General features: G+C 32.8%; 1 protein-coding gene across 1 annotated transcript in view; it reads left to right on the top strand.

The window, feature by feature from the left end:
• CEP290 (centrosomal protein 290) overlaps positions 1–17648 on the top strand; it is a 96787-nt gene that overhangs the window by 42880 nt on the left and 36259 nt on the right. The window contains exons 25-32 of the mRNA XM_082666888.1: positions 51–281; positions 3932–4105; positions 8233–8344; positions 12049–12254; positions 13191–13342; positions 14937–15048; positions 15661–16116; positions 16919–17083. Of these exons, the coding sequence (XP_082523014.1) occupies positions 51–281; positions 3932–4105; positions 8233–8344; positions 12049–12254; positions 13191–13342; positions 14937–15048; positions 15661–16116; positions 16919–17083 (1608 nt within the window). The remainder of the gene's footprint in view (positions 1–50; positions 282–3931; positions 4106–8232; positions 8345–12048; positions 12255–13190; positions 13343–14936; positions 15049–15660; positions 16117–16918; positions 17084–17648) is intronic.

The raw sequence follows: 17648 nt of genomic DNA, 5'->3' as shown, positions 1-17648 counted from the left end.
AAACTAAGATAGCTAGATTTAACAAGTTATATAAATGTGACTTTGTGCAGAATTTGCTCAGTGCTCTTCAGATGGATTCAGATGAAATGAAAAAAACACTTTCAGAAAATAGCAGAAAGCTCACAGTCTTACAAGTGAATGAAAAGTCACTCATAAGGCAATATACTACTTTAGTAGAAATGGAGAGACAGCTTAGAAAAGAAAATTGGAAACAGAAGAATGAATTGGTATCAATGGAGGCTGAAGTTGGTGAAAAAATTGGACGTTTGCAACGTTTTAAGGTACGTCTGATTTTTTTCAACTCTGAAAATTTTCAAACGTGAAGAAGAAAGGATAGGGCTTCCCTGGTGGCGCAGTGGTTGAGAGTCCGCCTGCCGATGCAGGGGACACGGGTTCGTGCCCCGGTCCGGGAGGATCCCACATGCCACGGAGCAGCTGGGCCCGTGAGCCATGGCCACTGAGCCTGCGCGTCTGGAGCCTGTGCTCTGCAACAGGAGAGGCCACAACAGTGAGAGGCCCGCATACCGCAAAAAAAAAAAAAAGAAGAAGAAGAAAGGATAGTATGATGAATACCCATCACCTGGATTAATAGTTAACATTTATTAACATTCCACTCTAATTGCTTCATCTGTTTTTTTGTAAGAATATTTTAATTGCAGACATTTCTCCCCTAAATATTTTAGTGTACATCTCTAAAAAAGTCTTTTTCTGTTTACATAAACGCAATAACTTTATCACACTTAACAAAATTGACAACAATACCTTATATTATCTAACGTCCAGATCATATTCACATTTCCTCAGTTGTCCCAGGATCCAGTCAAGGACCCTGCATTGTATTTGGATGTTACATATCCTAAGTCTTTTAAATATAGAATCTCCCCCTTTTTTTCCTCCTCTCTCTGAAAAATAATGAATATTTATCTGATTATTTTCTTTCATAATTTTACTTGTTCCTGTATCCATTGTATTTACTAAAAGTTAGCTTTGAAGCCTTGGTTATATTAAGGTTAAACATTTTTGGCAAGAACACTTCATAAGTAATGTTTTGTACTTTATAAGTAATACTTTATAGTGTATCACTTCAAGAGATGGAATGTCTGGTAGTCCCATGTTTCATGATTGATTACTTTCTTAAGGGGGAGACAGCCATATATCTCTATTATTAAGTGATTTAGTTAATTCTTTGGTGATATTTTGATACCATGCAAATAACCAGTTCTTCATCATTTCTTCTAATGGTTTTAGTGTCCACTGGTGATTGTTGTTGCCTGATCCAATTATTTCATTAAGAGTTGCAAAAATCATGATTTTCTAATTATATTATGTTCTCTTCATTTACTAGCAGGTATTCTTTATAAAATAAAGAGCTTCTCCTCATTAGCCCAAGCTCTTTGGTTATCTTGAAGTATGGTTCTTAACTAGAAAGGCAAGATAAAAACTGGTCATTCTTTCCTTTTCATGACCAGTTTTCAGAATACAGAATTTGTATAGTCTGCTTCTGCCTATCCCCTCCCACCCACTGCACCCTCCAGCTTTCTCTTCTTTAAGTATCATAACAGACTCACACACTTTTAAATATTCAGTGTGTTTTACTCAGGTGTAGTCATTATTCTTTTGTCTCAACTTTGGCCAGTGAGAGCCCTTTAAAGAAGGTTCTTGTATCCTATTTGACAGAAATACGTTAGTCTTTGAACCAAGCTGCAAAACTTAGTTTGTTTTCTGGAACAACATATGTCCAAGAGGTACCTTGTATACTTCTTAGGCAGGCTTGGAATAAGCCATTTCTCTAAAGAGCCCTGGTTCATTTTAGTGGGGACAGCATTTAGATACCAAAAACCAGTCCTAGGTGTCATTGCTCTTGGAGTGTCATTGCTACTAGTCCAGTTAGGAAAATATGTATAGATTTAAATCATGAGTTCATATTGTTATTTTTAATTCAAATTTAACATTTTAGGATAAGTAAGAGTATGGAGTTTTTACTAACCTTTGATTTTGTACTTTATTTTTTTAACAAGGAAATCTATTAAAATAACATTAAAATAATTATTTTTTATACTACAATATTCATACATTAATTTGAAAACAGTAATCTTGTATTGGTATTAACAATAACAATACCAGTGCTACTAGATATAAAGTTTCTTTACAGTTCTTATTTTCTTTAGAATATCTCTCACTAGGGATGTATCGTCATGGTAACATATTCTATAGTGACTTGAAGTAATTCTCCTCTTTGTGTGGTTATGCTATACAATTGCTATATAGTTAGGTTCATTTATTTTACATTTGTTTTCAGTTTTAGGGATAACTTTTTAAAAAATTAAATTTGAATATATAAAACATTCACATGTACAAAAGATGTCAGCAGAGAAATCTTATGTCTGTCCTTGTACCTTTCACTTCATTCTACTTCATCCTTTCACCCCCTTTAGGTAACTGATAATCCTTCTAATGTTTCCTTTTGCAAGTTATTAACAAAGATACAAAAAGTTGCATGCCATGCAACTCTTCTGCACCTTGCTTTACATCTGATCAGACCTTATTTAAGCATGTATATGTTCATTTGACATGTCTAAATTTACATAGGAGCATGTAAATAGAAGAATTCAAAGTAAAATTAGAATGAACTTGAGTTCCTTGCCACCCCCTTTTAAATATAGTAATGGGTGAAATTGTCATGCTAATAAACCTATTTTCAATATGAAATGTTCTTGTTTTTGTTTTGTGTTAGATTTTGTAGAATGTACTTTTCTTAGAGTATTACAAATATAGCTAATGTTTGAGATAGAAGGGAAGAAAGAACTAGAATCTTCTTCCTCTTCAACCTGATTGGTCAACCTGGATTTTTTGTTTGTTTTTGCAACAATTGGAAAGCCAAAAAAAGGGATATTTTTAAGGATGGGAAACATGATTTCCCTCACCACAAAGCAAAAGTGAAACTGAATCCCAAGGGTAAGGTAGACTAGGGTGTATTTATTTATATAGAGAAGTTTTCAAATTGAGATCTGAAGCACTATTACAAATATTTTCCCCTCATTACTCTACTTCAGAATGAATTATAACCATAAATTCTTTTTATTTTTTTTAAATTTTTTTATTTTTAAAATTTTTTTGGCCAAGCCGCACAGTTTGCGGGATTGTAGTTCCCTGACCGGGGATTGAACCCAGGCCACCACAGTGAAAGCACTGAGTCCTAACCAATTTATGAGTCCTCCAGGGAACTCATAAATTCCTTATCTTCCTCATTTCATAAATTTGGTTTCATGTTCAGTATTTTCTTTTTGGTGTTAATACAGTGTCTTTGAATAGTGACTCTTATAGCTCTGTAGCTAAAGAGTTGAAGATGAACCAAGTAATTTAAAGCCTTTGATATTATTTGTTACAGATAGCTATGATGCAGAGAAGTTTTTTTTCCCTAAATAATGTTTCTTTCCTGTGAACAAAAAATTTTCTTTTATTATAAAGCTAGTTTGTTATTAATTATAAATAAGCAGAAATAGCAAAGTTGGAAATGTTACCTGTGATGATGCAAATTTTGCCATTTAAAAGAAGTTTTTTTTTAATCTTATGAAATTTAGAAAAGCCATCCAAAGATATATTCTAAGTGATATTTTTTTTGCTGCTGTATATTACGTGTTTCTCAAATTAACTGAATTTCATTTAACTATGACAGGAGTTATAAAAGGATTCACTGTATTTTTATTATGATTTAAAATTTCCAAATATTATTTCTTGTATGAAAGTATTTAATAGTTATTGTAATATATTGTAATATATGCAATATATGCAATTCTTGAGAAATCTAATTTTTTAAATTATTCTAAAATCTGTTTTGCTTTCAGCTATATTATCTTATCCTCATAAGTGGCTAGTGCCTTTACCAGAAAAAAATACACCACCTTAATCCAGTGTATCTTTATTTACATAGGAAATGGCTGTTTTCAAGATTGCAGCACTCCAAAAAGTTATAGATAATAGTGTCTCTCTGTCTGAACTAGCATTGGCCAATAAACAATACAATGAACTGACTGCTAAGTACAGAGACATCTTGCAAAAAGATAATATGCTTGTTCAAAGAACAAATAACTTGGAACACCTAGAGGTAAGTATGTGTGATCCTTAAACCTTGTGATTTTAGCCATTCTTCTTTGGTGATATCTTATCTATAGGTGCAAAATGACTTCTAGATGACTTCTTCCAGGTTATCTTCCTTAGCCCACTTGTGTGATTTAGCTGAATGAAATCTCTTTCCATCAGGTACTTAAAAAAGAAAAAAGAACATGGAACAGATAGAATAATGTAGTCAGAAGAGGAAGCATTATTAAGTACCCATTCCTTTCTCTTGCCCTGATCCCAGTGTAAATTATTCCCTCATGGTCCATGGCTCTTTGGGGTGGATGTAGCAGAGAGTAGATGAGATATCCATGGTTCTTCCTGGACCTTGGATGAGTTCTGCAAATCCCTATCCTTTCTTACTGTAGAGAGAGAGAAGAATAGGATGGAGTATCATTAGTTTAATTAAAGGAGTCTATGAATGTGGCCCAGACCCTTTGTAATTGTCTTCTAGCCACTCGACCTTCGTACCTTTTACAGCAGGCAAAACAAGCTCCTGATTTTGTTTATCTTTATGAAAAATAAAGGCTTATGTCTTTTGGTTCATTCTCTTTTATGATCCTCTCATTGGAATGGAAGGAAATATAATTCTTTTGGCTCAAAAGCTCTCACTTGCTTAGGGGGACACGTTCAAGAAAACATTCTGAATAGCTTTCAATGACTCCTACAAAATTATCTGAGTCATTATTTATTAATATTAACTAGAAATAATCATGATCAGTTTACTTTTTATTATTTTTGAAGAGAGATGATTATGTTAATTTTTATGGAAAATTCTAAATATTTAAGTGTGATAAAAATTTATTTTTTCCCATCTTTCATGTCTGTTGTCTTCTCTTCTCTAGCATTAGACAATCATAGATAAGAAATCTCCTGCAGGTAGCGTATCAATGAGTAATTTTTAACTTTTAAAACTTATTTTCCCAGATAATATTTTTCATCTCTACTCAAACCTTAAAAAATTTTGTCTCTGTGTTATATCCTTTTCTCTCCTTTACTTCCTGTATCTCAGTTATAATTCTGAACATATGTCTCTATCTGTTGGCAATGTCTTAGTTTTATTCTTTATTATCTTCACTGTGGTAACCATTACCCATACCATTACCTCCAGTGTTGTATCCTCCTTGCTGCCACCAAAGTGATCATTCTAAACCTGCATCTGACCATGTCCTTCCCTTGCTTAAAACCTCTCAAAAGTTGCCAGTCACTTAAAGAATAAGTGACTTTTGTGATTAACCCGCACATAACTCATGTCATCTACTGTGACATTCTAAGGAGTTTCACAATTAATGTTTTAGAAAGTGAACTACCAGTTTTCTCCACCACAGTGTTTCGTATGTTCTTCTGTACATACAGTTTTCTTTGTTTAGAAAGCCCTTCCTCCTCTCCCAGTTTTTCTGCTCAGTGAATTTCTATTCATGTTTCAAAACTTTTTTCAGACACTACCTTTTTTTCTGTAGCATCCTTCTTTATAGAAAAAACTCACCCTCTCTGTTATTTCTATATTTTGTACCTAGTTCTGCTATTTATATCACATCATATTATATGTGTTTATATGTGTGCCTCTCCTACAGGAATATAAGCCTCTTGATATCAGAAACTCTACTTAGTTCATTTTTGTGGGTTTGGTACCTGCTGTTTGGCACAGAGTTAGAGCTAATAGATGTTAACTTCAGGGATTGAATAAAGGTGATGAAAATCAGATTTTAGAAGATGAAAAACAGAGTGGGTGGTAAAGAAATACAAAAACCGAATGGGTGATAAGGCAATTAAAAAAATGGAAATTTTGATAATAGCAGACAAGAGAAATAGATATGGACTAAGGTAAAATTAAGAAGAGGATTTGCTGTGTTTTTTCAAAAAAATTTTTTTAATAAGGAGACCAATGAAGTTTGAGAGGAGAGGAAAAGAAAATTTAGAGCTAAAGGGGAGAGAATGATTGAATATTAGAGGTAAGAGTGGTAATAAATGAGGGTGCAGTACCAGGGCAGGGGTATGAAAATGGGATATGAAGCAAGGCCACAGTTATCCTTTGAAAGAGTCTGGAAGTAAGAGAAGCAAAAAGGGTAGCAAGATATTTAAAACACCTTAAGCCCTTTTTTGTTTTTCTCCTACGAATTTACAGTACCTAGGAACTGGGCTGTAATTGTGCATGTTACCAGAGAGTCATGTTTTATTCCCTTATCTTCCTTTTCATTATAACATCGCCCTTTAAAAAAAAAAAAAATCTCGGGACTTCCCTGGTGGCGCAGTGGTTAAGAATCCACCTGCTAATGCAGGGGACACGGGTTCGAGCTCTGGTCCGGGAAGATCTCACGTGCTGTGGAGCAGCTAAGCCCGTGCGCCACAACTATTGAAGCCCGTGCACCACAACTATTGAAGCCCGTGCGCCTAGAGCCGGTGCTCTGCAACAAGAGAAGTCACCACAATGAGTAAGCCCGTGGACCGCAACGAAGAGTAGCCTCCGCTCATCGCAACTAGAGAAAGCCTGTATGCAGCAACGAGGGTCCAGCCTAGCCAAAAATAAATAAATAAATTTATTTTAAAAAAAATGTCATTACCCTGTTTTATTTTTCTTCATAATGGTTATTACCTGACAGTATGTTATATATTGGCTTATTTTCAAATTGCTCCATTAAAATACAAGTTTTAGGATGGAATTTGTTTACCATTGCAGTCCAGTGCTTAGAATACCTGGCATGTAGTAGACATTCTATTTGTTAAAATGAAGAATAAATGAGCTTAAAATATTATACTTATGTGCCAACTCCTACATTTTATGTTTCCAGCCTGACTTCTCAGAACTCTGTTCTTCTGTATGGAATTACCTACTTAACAACTCATGTTTCAAGGGGATCTCTAATTTAACGTGTCCAAATTTAATTCCTGATGTCTATTTCTCTCATAGTTGTTTCTGTTTCAGTGTATGCCACTATTATCTACTCATTTAGTTAAGGCAGATATCTTAGAATTATTCTCTAGTCATTCCTTTCCTTTATCATTTTCCACCCAAATATAATTAATTCTTATGTGTCCTCTTTTCTCTATCTTCCCTGCTATAACTGTAATCTAAACCAGTGTCATCTCTCATCTGGACTTTACAGTATCTTCCTGACTAATTTCTCATTTCTCTATTTACCCCTTTATTGATTCTCCACATTTTATTCAGAATGATTTGTTAAAACTTCTTCCTTTAAATCTTTAAATGATTTCCTATTATACCTTAAGTTACATTCCAGTTACTTGTCTTGACATACCATGCCTTGCCTGGTATGGCCCCCTATAATCTCTCCAACTTTTTTTTTTATTCCTCTTCACTGTGATTGTTGCTCACTGTGTTCAAGTCCTCTAATACTCCAGACTCTTTCCTGCTTTGGAGCATCTGGGTTTACCAGTAGTATATCAGTTCTTTCCATGGCTGGTTTCTTGTCAAGATTGGCTCCTTCTCTTACCATCAGTTTCAGCTTAAATACCACCTCTTCAGTGGTTAATACTTTCTTTAAGCACTCTATCTGGATATGCTACTTTTTATTATTCTTTGGTTTTGTACTCTGTTTCTTTCTAGATCTTGACCTGTTTAGTGAATTTTTTTCTTTGATTATCTGTTCACATTCTGCTGCATTCCACACTCCTCCCCAACTCCTACCACACATATATCCACAGACACCAAATGGTGAGGCCTATGAAGGCCAGAAGTTTGTCTGTTTCTTTTCATCATGAACATACAGTACCTGTCACCGATGGCATGCTGTGGATGCTCAGTAACCCTTGGTATGAATGAGGGAAGTAAGCACTGCTTTATGAAGATTGTGAGACTCTGGAGTGTTCCACGTTGGCCAAAGTGAACATGGCAGAAGCTAATACTCAGGAGTTTAGGGCCACATATCGGATATACAAGGTTTTGATGATTATTTGAAAATAATATATGTGTGTGTATACAACATATATGTTATGTGTATGTCTATCTGTATTACATGCAGAGGAACTTCTACATTCGTTAAAAAAAACTAGATTGTGAGCTTTAGAGATTATTATATAAAGTTCAGACAGTGTCACATCTGTGGTATTAATCTGAATTACAATGTAGTTGCTCAGTGATGTTTCTATTTTATTCAGTGTGAAAATGCATCCCTAAAAGAACAAATGGAGTCTGTAAGTAAAGAACTGGAGATTACCAAGGAAAAACTTCACACTATTGAACAAGCCTGGGAACAAGAAACTAAATTAGGTAAGTATTATGACTCATAATATAAAATGATTAAGATCCAATAGTGAATATTTTTCAGTTAAAGTGCCTTTCTATACCAGATAAAAAGGAAATATTTTGATAAAAATTCACTCTCTGCCTAACAGTTTAATTTAACAGGCAGTTGATGAATAATATCTCATACTAACCTTTACCAAAGTTAGGTTTTTAGTTATTAAATTGGATTTGTTTCTAATGAAATCATATGTTAAAAATGTATGACTGAGCATTAGCTATACTGAACCATTTAACAATTAAAACTAATGATAATTTTGAAATACCTGTATTTTAATGATAGTATTATGAGTTTTTTCACTGTATAGAGTTATATTAGGAATATATCATTTTATATTTTTAAATTAAAAGATCACCTAGAACATCAGAAAAATTTGAGAAGAATTTATATTGCTCATAGTTCCACTACTGTATCATTTTTTTGTATGACCTTATACATGCTTATATATTTTATATACTTTAAATTATAATAAACATTATATGCTATATTTAGTAGATATCAAAATATTTCATTTTTTATTCATCATACTTATAAATATTCATGCAGTAAGTTACTGTGTTTGGGTGATTAAATCACTAGCTTTTCTAATTTTTGCTATTGCTTATAGTGCTGCAGTGAACATCTTCATTTACATCTAACAGAGATATTGTCTTAAAGGGTATTAAAATCTTTGTGGCTTCTGCTAGGATTTTCCATATTAGTTTTTCAAATGGTTATCCTAATTCACAACATTTAAATAATTTTATCTCACTAGCATTATGCTTTATAATTTTCAAATAAATTTGCCCCTTTGGATAAAATGTTTTAATTTGTTTTCTAGACCTTAGAGTGCTAATGCTATTCAAAGTTTCTGTTACTATTAAATTGGTAACTGAGACATGTAGCTTAGAGAGGCTTAACATTGGGAAGTCTAAAATAAGCTACTCTTAGAAATGTACTTTTTAATTCATTAAGAGATTAAAAGTGAATTGACTTCCATGTAGCTCTTACATAAAAGAAGATACCATTTTAACTAAGATATAGAAAAGGATATTATATACAGTTTTAGTAAGTTCTTTGTTCATTCTATCCTGTGTTTCTTTAATAAGTGCTGAATTCCCTATAGAAATTCCTTAATTTTCAAATACCTTAATCTCTCCGATACATGGCTTTATAGCACTGAAGTTTTTTTTTTTAATATAAAGTCTAGCTTTATTTTTTAAAAGATTTTACAAGTCTGTCAACCTCAAACATGCATAGGTGAATTATTCACATCTTCCATCAGATGAGGCTTACAGTTTCGATCCCTCTCAGAAAAAATAAGTAAAAAATAAATTTTTTCACAGATATTTATCCACTACATTACTCAGCTTAGTTCTGAAGTTTTCTCTCTATAAATACTTTAACACAGCTGCTAGTGGTAGTACTGTTGTTGTACAGCTGCACATGGCTATAATTTTACAAGCATGCCTTAATCTTGCTAGCTCCCTGGTTTGGCTCCAGGGTCCAAATCCTGTAGAGGAAAAATAAAGGTTAACTGGGCTGCCAGAAAAGCACACTGAATGCATCCTGTAGTGCTCTGTGACGAGCCAGAGAAGGAGTACAGCCTCCAGCAAGGTCCTGTGGAGAGGCAGCTCTGAGGTGGTTTAAATACCTTTGTTTAAGGTGTTTCCTTTTCTTGGAATGACCTCACCATTGCCTGTCTTCCAAAGCCAAGGTTCGAATGTCAACCCCTCAATTCTGAACAGAGACATGAGAAGATTCGCTCCAAATTCTGGAACTCCACAATAAATCACTGAAGTTTAAAAGCTTTTATTTCCTGGTGCCCTTATATCTTTGTTTAAAAGTGTCACTTTTTTAGCTTTTTCCATGCGGGAATTGATTGGTGTTGGGCTGTTACCCTCTCTCTAGGACACTCCAAACACAAGAATATAGAGTAGACTAGTGTCTATTGCAGCCCCTGTGATGTGCCTCTTTTCATTATCAAAGTTTAGCACTAAAGAGAATGGAGAAGAGTTTTTATGTTCCTAGTATATCTGTATTTACTGCAATTTTTTTTTCTTTCCTTCATGGTGCTTAGGGTTGCCTGAATGAATCTCTGTACCATAATGGTTTCCTAACACTTTTAGCTTCTTTCAGTAACATTACTGTTAGCTATTTGATCACTGCTTGCAGCAGCTATTCTAAAATCATATACTATTTAAAGACACAGAAGAAAATGAAGCACTTCTTAAAGCTGAGACAGACACCAAAACAGTTTAGTTTCAAAAATATATATATTTCTTTGAGCAAACTCAGTTATAAAACTCAAGCTTGTGAAGCTAGAAAGATAGGAGGTGGCATTATTGGTGTTACAACTGTTTACAGAGTAAATCACTGCTTATTAGTTCCTTAAAATAATTGACTTCCCTGAACATATGGTTAATTGACTCTCTAAAAAAACTAAAACTACCAATTTTTTTTTCCTGGAGCATGTCTGTTATGTAAAGCAAAAGTATTAGTTTTCTCTTCTTAAAAGGTGACTAACTAATGATAATCCTACGTGATGCCTTTTCATGGTCAATGAGGGGGCTTTCGTTCTCTTTTCATTTAGCCACAAACTTCTGTGTCCAAAGATAAGCTATACAACTGCATATATGAGATAAGGGTATAATAACTGATAAAATAATTTAAAGTAAAATATTTGACATTAGATGTATACAAAGGCCAGATAAAGGTCAGGGTTAAAGAAGATACTTGGCGAAATCCCTAAATCACATGGCTTCAGGTTTTACTTTTTTACTCTGAGTCATTGCACTTGTATTCACAAAGTAGTGTTGCTTCACTGTATTGCCTCTTAATCCAGTTTATCTCCTTTCAGTTAACAAAATATATTTATTTGCCCTTTTTTGACTATCTACATGTGACACCTCCTACACTACATCTTTTACATTGTTATTTCAGTTCAGGCATACCTTGGACATATTGCACGTTTGGCTCCAGATTGGCACAACAAAACAAATATTGCAATAAATGAGTCACAGGAATTTTTTGGTCTCCCAGTACCTATAAAAGTTATGTTTACACTATACTATAGTCTATTAGTGTGCAACAGTATTATGTCTAAAAAAAATATACATACCTTAATTTTAAAATACTTTATTGCTAAAAAATGCTAGCCATCATCTGAACCTTCGTTTTGTCTTAATATTAACATCAAAGATCACTGATCATAGATACCATAACAAATATAATAAAGAAGTTTGAAATATTGTGAGGATTACCAGTGTGACACGAGACACGAAGTGAGCAAATGCTGTTGGAAACATGGCACCGACAGACTTGCTCAACTCAGCGTTGTTTGCCACAGACCTTCAATTTAAAAACAAACAAAAACAAAAAAATGCAGTATTTGCGAAGCTCCATAAAGCAAAGCACAATGAAACAAGGTATGCCTGTAATCCTATGAAGAATAATTTGTGTTATCATTTGATTGACAAAACATGTAAATCCCAGAGAGATTAGGATAGGCAGCATACGGATAAGAAGTAACAGAGCTGAGACTAGAGTCCAGGTCTGTCATAATTCAAAAGGCTCGTGTGTTTTCCGCATAACAATAGTGCCTCCTTACATACAATACAATGTCTAAAATATCTGGGATAAACTTTAGATAAGAACAGCGTGAGATTTACCGAAGTATTGTTGCATTTAGGAAATGAATCTAACATGGATAAGGCAAAGAAATCAATAACCAATAGTGAGATTGTTTCTATTTCAAAAAAAATCACTATGCTGGAGATGAAGGAATTAAATGAAAGGCAGCGGGCTGAACATTCTCAAAAAATGTATGAACATGTGAAGACTTCATTGAAGCAAGTGGAAGAACGTAATTTTGAATTGGAAACCAAATTTGCTGAGGTTTGATATTATAATTTTTTTCATGCAGTTAGAGAGTAAAAAATCAGTCATGGTAGCCATTGTATTATTGGAAGAGGTTTGTTTGTAACTCTGAAGTAGCATATTAATATAGTGCTTGTGTTTCATGTAATGGGTAAATGATATATTTTTAAATCTGAAATGTTTAAAAAGAAAGCAGGTATTTTTGTGATTGAGTTTTTATTTCTCACCAGCATTACATTATTAGATTTAATGTGCAAAAAGATGTTATTTGCTTAATAATGGAATTGCCTTCCACTACCATCCCTTCATTTAACAGTTATTATTTCTGAGTGCCTAGTACATGCCAGATGCTGTATGGGAACTGGAGTTATAGCATGAAATAAAATAGACAGTAATCTCTCCTTTCAGGGACTTCATTCTAATAGGAAGTTTTAGACTTTTGATATGGTCAAAATTACTAAATTGGCTGGCAATAATATAGTTTGCAAATATTCAATAATTTATGGTGAAGTAGCACTCATAATATTCCTTTACCTTGAGAATGTGTATTTCTCAAATCATTCATGTTATTTTGTTTATTTTAAATGTCATTATATATTAATAAGATTTTATTAACTATTTAGATTTATTTATAGATGATATAGTTGAAGTAAAATATAATGAGCATATGGCATTTCAAGTAAATTAAGAATATCAGAGATTCATATCTTATTAGATTGTGAGTTGATTAATATAAATGACTTTGGGTGGGTTGACATACAACTAGAGTTTTCATAATTTGTTCCTGGCTCTTTCTCCCCTTATCTTCGTCAATCTATTCTTAATACTTCACACCCAATGCAGTATCTGGACTAATGCAAAGTAAAGAGGACTGCAGTGTGCTGAAAGGTATAATAAAAGGAAAATGTCACCAAAAACTAACGTTTCTGAACGGTTTTTGTTACTTTTTCTCAGCTTACCAAAATCAATTTGGAAGCGCAGAAAGTGGAACAGATGTTAAGAGATGAATTAGCTGATAGTGTGAGCAAGACAGTAAGTGACGCTGATAGGCAACATATTCTAGAATTAGAGAAGAGTGAAATGGAACTAAAAGTTGAAGTATCAAAGTAAGTTCATGTGGAGTTTTTAGTCATTTGATTAGCTGTGTCTACTCTAATTTGTGTTTATGAACTCTAATTACAGTGGTAAAGGGGTAGTATCCTTAGTGGCAATTGTTACTGGTTTCTTTTTATTAGAACAGGGTTAAACAATATTAACAAGATTGATTTTTAACTAGCATAAGTAATAATATTGAAGAGGAAATAACTTCTCAAGATTTACATTTTTCAGAGCCCAGGAATAGTATTACAGGAAACACTGAACTTGAAATCAAGACTCTCTGAGATCTAGTTTTTCCACATACTAATATTTTTTTGGAGGGAAGGGTTGTGGCCATTTAATTTGTTTAAACTTAATTTATTAAGGGAGTAATAATACTTATTTCATAAGGTTGCTGTAAAAATAGAAATAAAATACGGATTTTGATTCAGTTTACATCTATTAAACATATACTGACTCATCTAATTACACTTAATAACCCTGATAACAGTGTTGTTTTCATTTTACATAAGGAAACAGTTTATTCTCTTAGAATTCAAAGTATCAATATATGTAAGGAGGAAATACTGTGTATACCAGGTAGATGCTGTCTAATCACTCTTTTGTAATTATGTGTTACTTCATTAGAAAAGTATGAGGATCCCTGAGTTTATCTGTCTAGCACAGATAATTAGTAAAAAGGGTTTATGGCTTACCCATAAAGTTATAGCCATTGTTTTAGAGTCTTGATAGTCCTTTTGGGAATATCAGTTATTCCCAGCCCTTTTCACTATGAATGACCCCATTTTTTATTCTTCCTTTCACCTCATGTACTTCATCTTTTGAAGTAAACTAATTTATAATTACTCATTTTGTTATATTTTAATTGGTGAAAACTTACATAACTGGCGGTAAGAGCTTCTAATCAATATGAGGAAACCTGACTTATCTGTTACGCTGAACTAAAGTTATTCCAGCCCAAAGTAAAATGCATTTTATTTTACCTGTTTAATCTTACCAAAATAGTCATATAGGAAATTTAATAACTTACCATCAAGCTCCACCCTTTTTTTGCAATTGTAGTAATTGTGTAATCTCTTTTTCACATTTCTGGTAACTAGCAAATTAAAATAAAGCAAATCAAAACATACATTAATTGATCTAGGGAACCTGGCAATTTTAAATTTCTGTATTCTTAACTGTACAGTTTATCAAGTAAGCCTACTTAATACCTTATTCCGTCTATACCAAACCGTGATAATAAGCATCTCATGAAAAAAAGTGTGAGAGAGGAGTTCTTTGACCATATACATTTGGAAAATGCAAAAAATGTACAGGTTGAAATAATTTTTTACTCTAGAACTTCTCAGAGCATTTGATATGATATGTATATGAGTGTTCAAGGGAGAGGAATGTTGGGAATGGAGTATTTTTTACAGAACATTTGTTAACTCCTCATGGAATTATGTTTCATGAAACAGTTCAGGAAACTTTAGTATTTCATACAAAGAAGAGATGCTGCAAACTAATGGCTTTTCCAGGGGTCTAGAAATTTGAAATTTTAATATTTATTTACTTAGAAAACGTACCCAGTTGTATCTGAAGTATCTTATCACTTCCTAGACTAAAAGAGATTTCTGACATTGCCAAAAGGCAAGTTGAAATTTTGAATGCACAACAACAGTCCAGGGAAAAGGAAGTAGAGTCCATCAGAATGCAGCTGTTAGACTATCAGGTATGTGCAGTATTAACTCTTATATATAGATTCTTTTCTTTTTCCTAAATTTACATTAGATATTGGGATGATTTTGTAGTTTTAATCAGAGGATATATCAGATAGAGGCTCCTATTTTTGTTAGTTGTAAGTTGATTAGAAAAACTCGTTAATTTGAAATGCCATTCATAACACAGAAAAGCATTTAAATGCTTACAGATGCATTGTGCTGGCTGCTGACCAAAGCCCAGACAGTGAGGAGAAACATGTCTTTCATAACAATATTTTCTCTTGTATTTATATATAGTTTTTCACATATTCTCACATTATAAGTTCTTTTAGGATTAAAAAACCCCACATTGTCTGCATTAGTATTATTATCAATACTGTTATTAATATATGGAAGTTTTCAAAAAAACAGTAATATTCCAACTGTTAGATGCCAGATTTAGATTTTAAATAAGTTTGATTCTAGTTTTCTACACTTTTGCAATTAAAACAAGGTTAGATTTTTGTAGGATCTCATGTAGCACCCTGTTTTAAATTTTATTTAGTAAATTGTGATTTTAAAACCATGATAAGTTTCATTGGGAAAACTTGAAACTTCCTACAAACATATATTTTTTATATTAGGCACAGTCTGATGAAAAGGCACTAATTGCCAAGCTGCACCAACACGTTGTCTCTCTTCAAGTTAGTGAGGCTACCGCTCTTGGTAAGTTGGAGTCGGTTACGTCTAAGCTGCAGAAGATGGAGGCCCATAATTTGCGCTTAGAGCAGAAACTTGATGAAAAAGAACAAGCTCTCTATTCTGCCCGTTTGGAGGGGAGAAACAGAGCAACACATCTGCGCCAAACAATTCAGTCTCTACGACGGCAATTTAGTGGAGCTTTACCCTTGGCACAGCAGGAAACGTTCTCTAAAACAATGATTCAGTTACAAAACGACAAACTGAAGATAATGCAAGAAATGAAAAATTCTCAACAAGAACATAGAAATATGAGGAACAAAACACTGGAGATGGAATTAAAGTTAAAGGGGCTGGAAGAGTTAATAAGCACTTTAAAGGATGCCAGGGGAGCCCAAAAGGTAAAACATTGATTTTAAGTTCAGTATTTTCAAAAGAGTTATGTAATAACTTTGAGTTAATATGTGCCTATGTGAATAATGCTTAATATATGAACAAAATTCCGTGTATAATTTATTAATTCAGGTTTTATAAATTAGGAGTTTGGGCTATTTGGATATCTTTTTATAAATAAAATGAGACTCCTCTAAGCCATGGTTTCAATAGAAATGCTTAGATTGTATAATATCAAAGAATTTTAAACACTCTAGGAAAGTTTATATATTAATTAAATACTAATTATAATTTTTCTTAAACATTGTAGTGGTTAGTTGAATTCTACTCTTGATAATTATTATGTTTAAAATTATTTACAAGTAGTAGGCCCACATTTATTTTTTAATATAAATTTGTTTTTGCCCTCATTTGGAAGGAATTAAACGAAAAATAATTATTTTGAAATTAAATTTTATTCTCTAGGCTAGAAACATTTAGGATTTTTATTTATGAAAGTAAAATGAATGTTGCAATTACATACATACACTAAGGACCCAGTAAATATATGAAAGTAAATGAATAAATGAAAGTGAATGTTAGTGATATCCATTCCAACATCATTTGAAAAATGTTTTATGTTAAGATCCCACATATTAGAAAAGTCTGGAAATTCTAAATAAACTTTTCCTTGTGGAACAACCAAGGATAATCTTATATCTTATTTTGTTATAGAATGTCCATTAATTTGAATTAAAATCATTAAGATCAGTGGAGAAATATTTGTTTATATAGTATTTACATTTGTATGTATAATTTGTAAATCTTCAGGTAATCATTTGGCATACGAAGATAGAAGAACTCCGTCTTCAAGAGCTTAAACTCAGTCGAGAATTAGTCAAAGATAAAGAAGAAATAAAATATTTGAATAATATAATTTCTGAATATGAGCATACAATCAGTAGTCTGGAGGAAGATATTGTGCAGCAGAATAAGGTTTCATTTTATATTTACTTTCGTATTTGTTGCTAAGATTTTTAACATAACAACATTGCATGGGTGATTACATTATTTTCCTAATTGAGTGTAGCTCCCATTATTATTGTTATAAAATATTCTGTTTCTTATTTTTTAAACTATTCTAAAAATACATATTTATTTAGTTGCATTAATAGTCTTAAAAGGAATAATTCATAAGCAAACTTATTTGGTAAGTTAATTTTTATTTCAATATTAGTTATTTGACTTTTCAAGGTTACAAGTTTCTACTGGCTCTCACTGATGGAATAGGAGAAGGCAGCTTGGTGTAGAATAAAGCACAAAGGCTTTGGAGGCAGATGATATTCACTAAGCACATGCTTGCTTGCTTCAGAAATTCTGTTGTTCCTTCTGCTTAGATTGTTCTTACCCCAGATAACAGTATTGATAATGCTTTCATTGCCTTCTGGTCTTAGCTCAAATGTCTTACCTTATCAGTGAGGCCTTCACTAGCCACTCAGTCTACAACAGTAAATCTTATCATCAAGATTCCCTGAATAGGGATTACCTAGTTTCATTTTAC

Source organism: Grampus griseus (assembly GCF_964374135.1).
Source record: "Grampus griseus genome assembly, chromosome: 11".
Lineage (NCBI taxonomy): Eukaryota > Metazoa > Chordata > Mammalia > Artiodactyla > Delphinidae > Grampus > Grampus griseus.
Note: the sequence above shows the minus strand (reverse complement) of the source record. Positions and strands in the feature narration are given on the sequence as shown.